This window comes from Equus quagga, chromosome 15 (genome assembly GCF_021613505.1).
Source record: "Equus quagga isolate Etosha38 chromosome 15, UCLA_HA_Equagga_1.0, whole genome shotgun sequence".
In the NCBI taxonomy this organism is placed as follows: Eukaryota; Metazoa; Chordata; class Mammalia; order Perissodactyla; family Equidae; genus Equus; species Equus quagga.
The window spans coordinates 72,777,056-72,790,110 of NC_060281.1; the positions used below are offsets into that span (position 1 = coordinate 72,777,056).

General features: G+C 37.9%; 1 protein-coding gene across 2 annotated transcripts in view; it reads right to left on the bottom strand.

Moving 5' to 3' along the window:
- Positions 1 to 13,055, bottom strand: part of ATXN2 (ataxin 2) — a 127,032-nt gene that overhangs the window by 30,222 nt on the left and 83,755 nt on the right. For both annotated transcript variants that reach the window (XM_046639792.1, XM_046639791.1), the window contains exons 15-18: positions 11,824 to 12,128; positions 10,454 to 10,517; positions 9,526 to 9,678; positions 9,077 to 9,137 (exon numbers count right to left, since the gene is read on the bottom strand). In XM_046639792.1, the coding sequence (XP_046495748.1) occupies positions 9,077 to 9,137; positions 9,526 to 9,678; positions 10,454 to 10,517; positions 11,824 to 12,128 (583 nt within the window). The remainder of the gene's footprint in view (positions 1 to 9,076; positions 9,138 to 9,525; positions 9,679 to 10,453; positions 10,518 to 11,823; positions 12,129 to 13,055) is intronic.

Consider the following 13,055-nt stretch of genomic DNA (forward strand, 5'->3'; position numbering starts at 1 on the left):
GTGTTTTCCAGGTGTGATAATGGTACTGTAGGTGTTTTCTAGGTGTGATAATGGTACTGTAGGTGTTTTGTTTGTTTTTATTTAAGACTCCCCATCTTTTATAATTACAAAGTGAAATATTTACAGATGAAATAATATATCTGGGATACGCGTCAAAATAATGAGGGTGGAGGGACATTGTATATGAAAAACATTGGCCAAGAGTTTATAATTGTTTAAAGTAGAGTGATGAGTACTTTTATCTTACCGTATGAGCCTAACTGCTTATTTGTATGTTTCAAATTTTCAACAATAAAAAGGTTTTTAAAAGTCAACTGATTTTTTTAATTTAGTTGTCAAGCTGAATATCAAGCTCATATAGAAAAATAAACAAAGAAGAAAAGTCAAGAAAACCTGAAAAAAAAAATCAATGTGGGGAGCGGTTGGACGGAAAAGCAGTCCTCTCAAACTACAACTCATCAAGTTTTAGGGACGCAGCTAAAGCAATGATTAGGAATTTGTAGCTTTAAATGCTTCTATTAGAAAAGAAGCAAAGAATACAAAAAAGCATGAACTCTAAGAGAAAAACTTGATAAATGGGACCTCATCAAAATTAACAACATTGGCTCTTCAAAAAATAAAAACTAAAAAAAGAAAAAAAACCTTGCTAAGAGCAAGACACATACTGGGAGAAAATATTTATAATACCTCTATCTGATAAAGGACTTGTATCCAGAATATATAAATAACTGCTACAACTAATAGTAAGAAAACAAAACCCAATGTAAATAAAGCGGAAAGGTTTGAAGAGACACTTTACAAAAGAAGACTGACAGCCAACAAACGCACACAACATGCTCGTGATCAGTAATCATCAGGGAATGCACATTAAGACCACAGTGAGGTATCATAACACACCCATCAGACTGGTTAAAACTAAACGACAGACAACACCAAGTGTTGGCAAGGACATAGAGTATTTGTAACTCATAAGCAGCTGATCAGTTGGAAAGTAAAATGATACAAGCACTTTGTAAAACAATTTGTCAGTTTCTTATTAATTTAAAAAGGCACTTACCATACAACTCACTAATCCCAATTCTGAGTATTTAAGCAACAGAAATGAAAGCAAATATTCACACAAATACTTATACACAAATGCTCTTAACAGCTTTATTCATAATCACAATAGCCCAAAACTGGAAATGACCCAAACACCCATCAACCTGTAATGGGTAAACTGACTATGGTATAATAATAAAAATGGAATGCTCCTCAGCAATAAAAATGAACCAACTGATAGAAGTGATAACATGAAATATTCTCAAATTATAATGCTGTTTAAGCCAGACACAAAAAAACATATACTAGGGGCTGGCCCCGTGGCCGAGTGGTTAAGTTCGCGCGCTCCGCAGCAGGCGGCCCAGTGTTTCGTTAGTTCGAATCCTGGGCGCGGACATGGCACTGCTCATCAGACCACGCTGAGGCAGCGTCCCACATGCCACAACTAGAAGGACCCACAACGAAGAATATACAACTATGTACCGGGGGGCTTTGGGGAGAAAAAGGAAAAAATAAAATCTTTAAAAAAAAAAAAAAAAAAAACATATACTATATGATTCCATTTATAAAAAACTAGAAAAGTTAAATCTAATCTACAGTATGAGAAAGTAGATCAGTGGCTGCCAGGAGCTGGAGGGAGTGGAGCAGAGTTTGACAAAGAAGGGGCACAAAGCACAATCTTTACATCTTTAATGATGAGGCAGTTACAAGAGTAAATACACTGAGCAAAATTCATCAAAATGTACACTGAAAAGGAATACATTTTATTGTATGTAAATTAGAGTACAATAAAAGTGGTTTAAAAATTTTTGGATAGCCACTTGGAAAAAGATAAAGTGGATTCATACCTTATACTGTGTACAAGATAATTTCCAAATGGGTCAGATATAAATGTTAAAGAAAGGAAGTTACATAAATTCTAGAAGAAAAGGCATATGAATTCTTTTACTACACCAATGGGGAAAATCTTAAAAACCGTAAGTCAAAAAATCCAAATGTAAAATTCAGGAGAAAACTATAAAACTTCTGGGAAAAAAACACAGGAGAAAATCTTTGCTACTTTGGAGTATGCAAATATAGGAAACAAAAGCACAACCACATAAAAAAAATTGCTAAGTGGACTCCAAAGTTTAAAACTTCTGCTCTTTCAAAGATATTTTAAAAAGTGAATAAATAAGCCACAGACTACAGGGAAATGTTTAAAATACATATATCAGAAAAAGGGCTTGTGGGGCCGGCCCAGTGGCGCAGCGGTTAAGTGCGCACGTTCCACTTCAGCAGCCCGGGGTTCGCTGGTTCGGATCCCGGATGCGGATATGGCATCACTTGGCAAGCCATGCTGTGGTAGGCATGCTACAAATAAAGTAGAGGAAGACGGGCACGGATGTTAGCTCAGGGCCAGTTTTCCTCAGCAAAAAGGAGGATTGGTAGCAGTTAGCTCAGGGTTAATCTTCCTCAAAAAAAAAAAAAAGAAAAAAAAGAAAAAGAAAAAGAAAAAGGGCTTGTATCAATCCACACTCTTACAATTCAATAAGACAGACAACCCAATAAAAAAACGAATGAGAAAAATCTTGATAGACTGATACGTAGTAATTTCTAGGAAATATGATGTCTTAAAATAAAAAAATCTCCCACAGGTGCAGAACAATACATATAGTATGCTTTCTTTTGCATATGATGGAAGAAAAATAAATATCAACAAGGATGCCAAGATAATTTAATGTCACAAGAACAGTCTTTTCAACAAATGATATTGGGGCAACTGAATATACACATGCAAAAGAATGAATTTGGATCCCTATCCTCATACTATACACAAAAACTCAGAATGGATCACTAACCATTAGAGCAAAACGATAAACTCTTGGAAGAAATCATAATAAATCTTTATGACCGCTGAGTCACCAAAAGCACAAGCAACAACAAAACACAAACAAATTGAACTTCCATCAAAATTAAAAACTTAAGTGCTGCAAAGGACATCATCATCAAGCAAACAAAAAGACAATATTTTTTCATCCCTATATCTGATAAAGGATTTGTATATGGAATATATAAAGAACACTTAGAATTCAATAATCAAAAGACAACCTGATTAAAAACTAGGTCAAATATCTGAATAGACATCACTCCAAAGAAGACATGCAAATAATCGATCAACATCATCAGTCACTAGGGAAATACAAATTAAAAACATAATGAGACACTGCTTTATAGTCACGCACCACGTAATGATGTTTAAGTCAACGACAGACCGCATATCCAAGCAGTGGTCCTGTAAGATTACAACCATACAGCCTAGGGGTGTATTAGGCTATACCATCTAGGTTTGTGTAAGTACACTCTATGATGCTCACACAATGATGAAATCGCCTAACAAACCATTTCTCAGACCATATCCCCGTCTTAAAGTGACGCATGATTATAAAACCACTAGGATGGATACAACCAAAAAGACAGACAATAGCAAGTGTTGGTGAGGATGTGGAGAATTGGGACCCTTGTACATCAGTGGCAGGAATATGAAACGGTATAGTCATTTTGGAAAACAGTGTGGCAGTTCCAACACAGTAATTCCACTCCAAAGAAATGAAAACATAAGTCCAAACAAAAACTTGTACACAACTGTTCACAGCAGCATTATTCATAATACTTAAAAAGTGGGAACAATCCAAAGAGGCATCAACTAATAAATGGACAAATAAAATGTGGTATATATCCACACAATGGAATATTATTTACCTATAAAATGGAATGAAGGACTAACAGATGCTCCAACATGAATGAACCTTGAAAACCTTACGCTAAGAGAAAGAAGCTGGTCACAAAAGCATTTCATTCATTCATACGAAATATCCATAACAGGCAAATCTATAGAGACAGAAAGTAGATTAGCGTGACTAGGGTATGTATGTGCATGATGGGAGGTGGGGAGGAACTGCTAAAGGGTACAGGGTTTCCTTTTGGAGTGATGAAAATGTTCTAAAATTGACTGTGATGATGACTGGACAGCTCAAAACAGACTAAAAATCATGAACTGTATACATCAAATGGATGAATTTTATGGTATATCTAAATAAACCTATTTAAAAAAATAGAATGTATACTGGCAGAACAACAAATGTTTACTTGCAAAATAAACACTGTGAGGATAAATAGAAAATAATTTTAAATGATCACCTGCTGATGATGGAAGGACCATCTACCTACTGGTATGGAGGTGATGAAGGAACATACAAATGGAAGAAACTGGGATAGAAGCAAGACTTTCCTGAATGATCTTTTTATGTAATTCCCACTTTGAAAGTATACAAATATTTTGCATGTGAAAAATAAAATTAAAATAATAAAAAAGCTACCCCTACAAATGAAAACAAACTTGATCAGATAAACCCATCTTTCAAATCACTGACATGACTTAGCGACTGTAGAAGACAGTATTTTGGCACTAACAAGGGTACCAACTCCTCACTCTGAAAACTAGCACTTAAAGAATTCTTAGTGAAACAGATACAAAAGAAAAGTAATGCTCCAAAGAAATCTTAAATTATTTTCTGTAGTCTAATAATCAGACAACAAATATTTTGAAAATATTTTATACACATTACAGGAAAATGTAAGAGAGTCAGCCACTTAGCTGGCCCCAGTGATCCTGCTTCCTAGCATTCACATCCGTGTGGAGTGCCCTCCGGCACCGCAGCAGGTCTGCTCTGCGTGGCAGAGCTTATGATACGTCGCATCCAAGGACAGGCTGTAAAATACACTGCAGCTTCCAGTGATGTCGGTTTCTCTCTGAATACTCATTTTGGGAGAAGCCAGCTGCTAGGTTAGCCTGCGAGCAGCTCTGGATCTGGAAGCAGATCCTCCAGCTGCAGGTAACCCTTCAGATTACAGCTCTAGCCAACATCTTGTCCGCAACTTCATAAGAGACTTCGAGGCAGAACCACCCCGCCACCCACTCCTGGATTCTTGCCCCTCAGAAACTGTGTGAGATAATATGTTTGTTGTTTTAGGCAGCTAAGCTTTATGGTAATTTGTTAAAAGATAGATAATAAAGTTACTAGTTTTTATAAGATTTTCAGTGTAAAAGAATAAGGGATGCAAGCAAAAAGTCAGTAAAAATCTTGTAATGTTAACTTGAACTGACTATATCAATATGAATTTCTGAATTTCTGGGAAAAAAAAAAGATATTTCCCAGTTTTGTCCACTGAAAAGGCCTAGAAGCAGTAACTCAACAGCAACGAGCATATCCAATTACCACAAAATGGTTTCTAAATACTATTTCCCAGCAAAAAGAATCAGGGTTCCTTGGAGGAATAGTGATCCAGGTCTGGGGTTAGAAACAGATGAGCCTCTTATCTGCAGCAAGAAGAAAGGAAGCTGGCGGAAACAAATGAGTAGTACCAAAGGGAAACAGGAACCAACTTGAAGAGAATGCCATTGATCAAAGATGGGACAATGGGAGCTGCAAAAAGAATAACTGATTGTCTGAAACGCAATAAATACATAAAAGCATACGAAAATCTGTGTATTCATAAAATACATACATATATTTTCAATAATAATAAAAGAGAGGGGTGAGAGTCACATCCAAAAAAAAGAAAATTTCACTGGCCACTATTCAAAGTAACAAGGGCACCAACTCCAACAAAATTGGCACTTAAACCAATTTTAAGCACCTAAATGTAAGCATTTATACTAACTTTTCTGTACAAACTATTGCAGAATAACCAAATAGCCCGAGTTGAAAAGAACAGTCCCTTACAGAATGATTCGAGCTAATAAATGGAGAAGTAATGCTAGGAATTCAGAAATCATCATTTTTAAACTCCTAATTGCAGTGGTTTTCAAAGTCTGGTCCCAGACCAGGAGCATCACTAGGGAACTGGTTTTATAAATTGCACTAGAAATGTAAATTCTCATGCTATGTCCCAAGCCTACTGAATTAGAAACTCTGGGGATGAGGCCAAGCAATCTGTGTTTTTAAAAAACTCTCCAAGTGATCCTGATGCACACTGAAATTTGAGCACCACAGCCCTAACGAGAAAATGATGTTAAGCATCATCATCAGTGAATTAGATGAAAGATTAACAGAAGACTTTATAACTGGGGAGGGAGGATCAGGCTATCACCACTTGAGCCCTTAATCAATCTTTTTTTTTTGAGGAAGATTAGCCCTGAGCTAACATCTGCTGCCAGTCCTCCTCTTTTTGCTGAGGAAGACTGGCCCTGAGCCAATATCCGTGCCCATCTTCCTCTACTTTATACGTGGGATGCCTACCACAGCATGGCGTGCCAAGTGGTGCCATGTCCTCACCCGGGATCCGAACCGGCGAACCACGGGCCGCCAAGAAGTGGAACATGCAAACTTAACTGCTGCACCACCGGGCTGGCACCCCCCTTAATCAATCTTATCATAACTCAAAGTAGGACCAGATATTGTGCCCCTCCTGAATGACAATAGAGAGCACTCACAACCATCTATTAAGTCTTCTTACCTCTCCCCACAAAAACAGTTAAACCTGAATGTAATCAATGACAGCACACGAAGTAAAGAGACAAATCTAGAATGTAGGACATACTACGTTAACAACTGGTTTCTGCCACAAAGCAATAGCAAGGGAACCACAAAGACATGTAATAAACTCAATAATGTGTAGATGTTATTTTGATCCATATTCAAAACAAACCAACTGTAAAAATATATTCTTGACTCAGCCAGCGTAACCTGAACATAATGGATATTAAATGATAAAAAGGAATTACTGTTTATTTTATAAAGTATGATAACAGCACTCTGGCTACCTAAGAAAAACGTCTATAACTTATAAAAGATATACACTAAGTATGTAGGAATGAAATGGTATGATGTCTGGGATTTGTTTTAAATACTTCAGCAAAGAAACAAAGCACACGAAGTAAATATGGCAAAATCTTGATAGCCCTCGAATATGAATGATGGACAAAGCAAATATTTAATCATCTCCCACCTTCTTAGCATGGCACATGTTTACAGCTCATGTTCTCTGCAGTGTGCCTGTTCTATCTTACCAAAAACACCTCTACCAAACTGGCTGAGGCCCCCTCAGAGTATGTAATTCTCCCATCGATGAAAATGACAGTGCTTCCTGAAGGTAAAGTGCATCTCTCACATAGAGAGCTGTACTGTAGTGCTTGCTTTCACTGCACTCATCTTTTATATTTTAATATAAAAAATGTTCTCATTGCATTAAACAACCATTAAAATAGCAACATCAGGCAGTAATTAATATATGAACACCTTAATATTAACCTCATTCAAAATGGCACTAAAAGAATTTTTCTCTCTGGAATATTTTCAGGCCCTCAGAATAAGATTAATTCTACAACTAGATAACTTTATATTATCTAAGCTAGAGTTCTTTCATCAGGTTCCAGTGTCCTAAGGCAAAGACAAAGGATATCATATGAATCAAAGAAAAAACCATTAAGAGTTTTAATTATTAACATCCACAAATTATGATTACTTCAAACACTAAGGAATGCTCATTAATTTAAGAAGTGAAATTTTTGTGTCAGGAGGGTAATTATTGGGCATTGATAAATGCCATTTTTTTTTTTTTTTGAGGAAGACTACCCCTGAGCTAACATCTGCTGCCAAGCCTCCTCTTTTTTTTTGCTGAGGAAGACTGGCTCTGAGCTAACATCTGTGCCCATCTTCCTTTATATGTAGGACGCCTACCACAGCATGGCTTGCCAAGCAGTGCCATGTCTGCATCTGGGATCCAAACCAGCAAACCCTGGGCCACCAAAGTGGAACGTGAGCACTTTGCTTTGCCATCAGGCTGGCCCTGATGAATGCCTTTTTTATATAAATCATTGCACTTTTATTGTCTCTCAATAAAATGACAGCAATTAAATGCTCTCAATTGCTTGGATGGTTAAAAAAAAAGGGGGCAGGGCTGGCCCCGTGGCCGAGTGGTTAAGTTCGCGCGCTCCGCTGCATGCGGCCCAGTGTTTTGTTGGTTCGAGTCCTGGGCGCGGACATGGCACTGCTCATCGGGCCACGCTGAGGCGGCATCCCACATGCCACAACTAGAAGGACCCACAACGAAGAATATACAACTATGTACCAGAGGGGCTTTGGGGAGAAAAAGGAAAAAAATAAAATCTTTAAAAAAAAAAAAAAGGGGGGGGGAGGGTCCCTTTAGCATTTTTCAACATTAAAAGATTTCTTTTTAAGATAAATATTTTCTTTTATGAAGGCTCTTTAATCACACAAGTATGGAATCCAGATTACACAACTTGATTAGGGGCCTGCCCTGTGGTTGAGTGGTTAAGTTCGCACACTCCGCTTTGGTGGCCCAAGGTTTTGCTGGTTTGGATCCTAGGAGTGGACATGGCACCGCTCATCAGGCCATGTTGAGGTAGTGTCCCACATAGCACAACCAGAGGCACTCACGACTAGAATATAAAACTATGTACTGGGGAGGCTTTGGGGAGAAGAAGAAGAAGAAAAAAAAAAAGACTGGCAACAGATGTTAGCGCAGGTGCCAATCTTCAAAAAAAAAAAAACTACATTATACAACACTCTCATTTTAAACATGAGGAAACATCCCTCTAATAGGATTTTTGAAGTAAGCTGCCCTCTGCTCAACAAGAAATTCTGGAATTTGGGGGAAAAAAATTGTATGTTAGTATAAAATAAGAAGGTCAGCAACCTGGTAAATTAATTTAGCAAACCCTCTTTTCAAATTTAACAATGAAAACTTTAAAATTCAATTATTCTTTTTGAAGAGGATCCTGAACAATCACAACTGATGAACATTTCTTCTACCTTGCTTTTGTTCATAAAAACAAAACAGTGCGTATTTGGAGTATACAAAAGGTATGCTTCTGAATACCTTACGTACTGCTGGGCATCAAAAGTCAATGCACAGCCTCATCACAAGTCAAAGCTGGACCACAAATATTTATTCATTATAAACCGAGTTACTTAATTCATGCAGCATGCAGACTACAAGCAAACACAGCCAGGATTATTCTCACCTTTACCTGCTCTATATGTCTTGGCTTGATTCACTGGCATGGGCGTCATAGGTATAGGGTATAAAGGCTTCAGAGAATTGGGGGGAAAAAAAAAGAAAGATTAGGCTCTCAAGATAATAAGACTGTACTTTACCACTCTCTCTTAGTTGTATATTGCTGGGGGGCTAGCTCTGAGGTTTCCTGATTCTCTGTGAGTCATCAAAACATAAAATCACACCCACAGCTGAAAGGACAAACCTCAAACTATAGTAAATCCAAGCCATCCTTCTCACCAGACGATATTCTCAGATTTAGGTCCTTATACTAACAACACCGCAACACTGCACACCTGCCATCTTCAAATATTTCTATTATGCCATCTATCACCGCCTCAAGTCACTGCACAGCTACAGAGTGCTTGGTGCCAGATACAAACAACTAGGGAGGGTAAACGCACATCAAATTCTATGACTTACTTGCACGCCTGGGCTCACTGGGACTGGATACATCATATTTGGTGCAAAACAAACAGGTTGAGTATAAACTGGAGTTGGCTGCTGATGACCCACCATAGATGGGCTGGGTTGTGCTTGAGGACGAGGTGAAGTTGGGGTGGTAGAAGGCTTTGGCTACAGAAACATAAATCAACTATCTTAAGATGAAAAGCTAAATATTGTTGCAATTTCCCCATCTTTTTAAGTTTTACTCACTTTTAATTAGTCCCTTTCAATGAAAAAAACTTACGGAAAATAAAATTCCACATTTCAAATAAAAGAAAAAACACTTTAGTAGACAGTTAAAGTAAAATTTTGCAAATGAGTCAACAATACTTTTTTTTTTTTTTAGGACGATTAGCCCTGAGCTAACATCCGTGCCCATCTTCCTCTACTTTATATGTGGGATGCCTACCACAGCATGGCTTGCCAAGCAGTGCCATGTCCGCACCCGGATCCGAACCGGTGAACCTTGGGCCGTTGAAGCGGAACGTGCGCACTTAACTGCTGAGCCACTGGGCCGGCCCTGATCAACAATACTCTTAAAAATAGTAGTGGTGATTTTAAGAAACCAGAAAATTAAAAAATAAATCTACTTACAGATTCAGTAGAATAACAACAACAGTTTTATCTATGAACCTGAGAACCTACCTAGCCAACCATCTTCAAATTCTGAGTCAGAAAGATTCAAAGATTTGCCCCAGATCACATCTAATTGATGACAAAATAAGGATCTTATCTATGGCTCAAAAATATCCATTAATGACCATGTAAGAAAAAGGAACTTAAAAGTTGTTTTAGACACTATAACTGAATTCAGACGGCAGGTATGGAAATAAGAATAGTTCTGCTAACAATAAATTTATTTTTTTTAGGGACTAGATTACTTCAAAGAGAGAAACACACTTACCTGAGAAAAGGAACGAGGGTTGAACTCCTTTGCATTGGGATTCAGTGTTGATTTCCTCACTTGCCTACACCAGAAAAAAAATACAAGGCCAGTGAAATCTGCATGGAACTTATGCTTTTCTAAAGTCTTCTATATCTGATAGTTTTTTTTAAAAAATCCCTAAACATCTATTAGATTTAAACAATTTTCACTAGAAGATCACTAATCCTCTTCATTAAAACATATATACATATTTCCCACTCCTTAATCTGATAAAAGACTGGCTAAAAAAGGACAATTTTTTGAAAAAGTGTAATATACAATGCTTCTCTTAAAGGCAATCAACAAATATTTAAACTGAAAAGACATTAGCCTCTTACAAAACTTCCTTAAAAGCAATCCTTAAGATACCAATTCTGTAGCATGTGGTATTTTTTATTTTCTTCTTTTTTTTTGAAGATGATTAGCCCTGAGCTAACATCTGCTGCCAATCCTCCACTTTTTGCTGGAGAAGACTGGCCCTAAGCTAACATCCATGCCCATCTTCCTCTACTTTATATGTGGGATGCCTGCCACAGGATGGCTTGATAAGCAGTGGGTAGGTCTGCACCCGGGGTCCAAACGAGCCAACCCCAGGCCACCAAAGCAGAGCACATGAACTTAACCACTACACCACTGGGCGAGCCCCCATGTGGTATTTTTTAATGTGATAGTGTTTCCTACATGATGTATCTTGGGAAAAATCATTACTGTAACAAAAATTTTTGCCTCGAGTCAAGAATAAGAACTCCCCAACTTATCAACAAGCTGCAACCCAAAAGTTCATTGGTAACTGAGTTCTGTGGAACCCAGAACAAATAAATCAACGGTAGTTAGGTTAGGTTCTGTGGCTAGTCCACAAAAGTCTATTTAGTCAATAATATATTGGACATACAGAATTAAGTCTATCTTAATAAATCTAACCATTAACTAAAACATTGTCTCTACGGAAAAGACACTGAATTCCAAGTGGGGACACCAGATACTTTTCTCTTCTTGTGGTGGCAGGTCTTAGTCCTAGCAGCACAGTCAGAAGGTGAGTACTGACTAGCATCCAACAGATATGAGTCCAAAAGCCAGTAATGTTTCAACTCCCTGTACATTTACAGATCAGCTTTTCTAAATTATGCCTAGGTTTTTTTTGGCATGGGGTGCAAAAATGAGGGAGGAGGGAAGAGGTGTAATGACCTACTTTACTTAAGATGTTATTTGTTTAGACTAGTTGTTTTAAGTTGAGGGCTGCTTATAAAGCAGTTTAAAAGTCCAGATAGATTTCTGAGTTGGAAGGCCCTGGACACCTTAAGAAAAAGGTAAATAAGTAAAATGATGTGCTAAATTCCAGATTTACTCACTCGGCTGCGTCTTTCTTCTCCTCTTTATCATCTTTCTCTTGTTTACATCCTGGGCTGGAAGTCTGAACTCCTTGGGATGTGACCTCAGGTCCCCTCTTGTGCTCCGTGTTACTGAGGATTGAAGGGGAATTGCTGGGGCTGCTGGGCTTGCTGCTGCCACTGGTGCAGTTGCTGCTGCTATTTTCAATGAAAGAATCCTTAGCATTTGGTTCAATTTTGTCTTTGATCAAATCTCTTGATTTTTCTCCCTCTCTATTTTTGTTTAGCAGTTGATCCATAGATTCAGAAGTAGAACTTGGCTGTAACTAAATAAAGGAAATAATTATATTTAAATATTTTAAATAATTCTAGTAATCAATTTGCTCCATGAACACAAGCAAATATTATTTGCAAGCATAAAATATATTGAATAAGTTTTCATACATTGAGTAATGTTTTTATTACAAAGCAACAATAACAGAATGTCTGTATAACACAATCATAGTCATCTAAGGACTCAAATGTCATAGCCTCAAAAGTTAAATACTTACTGAGTGCCCACTATGTGTCAGAAACTGTGCCTGCTGGGTATGCTTGGTATGGAAAATATGAAATAGTTCCTATCCTCCCAAAGCTTACCACCTGGGTGCATTCAGACACTTAACAACAAAATGGAGTAAATGCTATGGAATCCTACAGGAAAAAGCAACTTACAGAAAATGAAGGCTTTTCAATGGAAGTATCATCTACTCTAAAGTGTGAGAGATGAGGGTGGGGGGGGAGACGGTGCAGTTTGGACAAGGGAATAGTCTAAGCAAAAAAACTCCATGTTTAAAAATCCAAGGGGAATGGAGAAGACGGCCTCGTTTTGAAACAGAAAAGCACTAGTGGCTGGAGCAAGAGTGGGCACACAGGCAAGAGTGAGTCAAGAAATGACAAACTCACCCAAGAGGAATGAGAGGATAAAAAAACTTGAAAGCTCTGATAAGGACTCTAGCTTTTAATTCTCAGGATAATGAGAAGTCACTGAAGAATTTTAAGCAGGTATAGTACTGAGCAGCTTTACAGTTCACAAAGATGAGCACAGCAGCTTTGTGAAAAATGAACTGGAGGAAGCCAAGTGAGAATGAAGAGAGACCATTATGGAGGCTGGACTAAGACCTGGGCCTGGCCCCGAGGACTGGTGGGTTGCAAAGTCGGAAGCAGGTGGAGTCAGAGGGAGACCTGACTAGACGTGCTGGTCAGTTAGACCT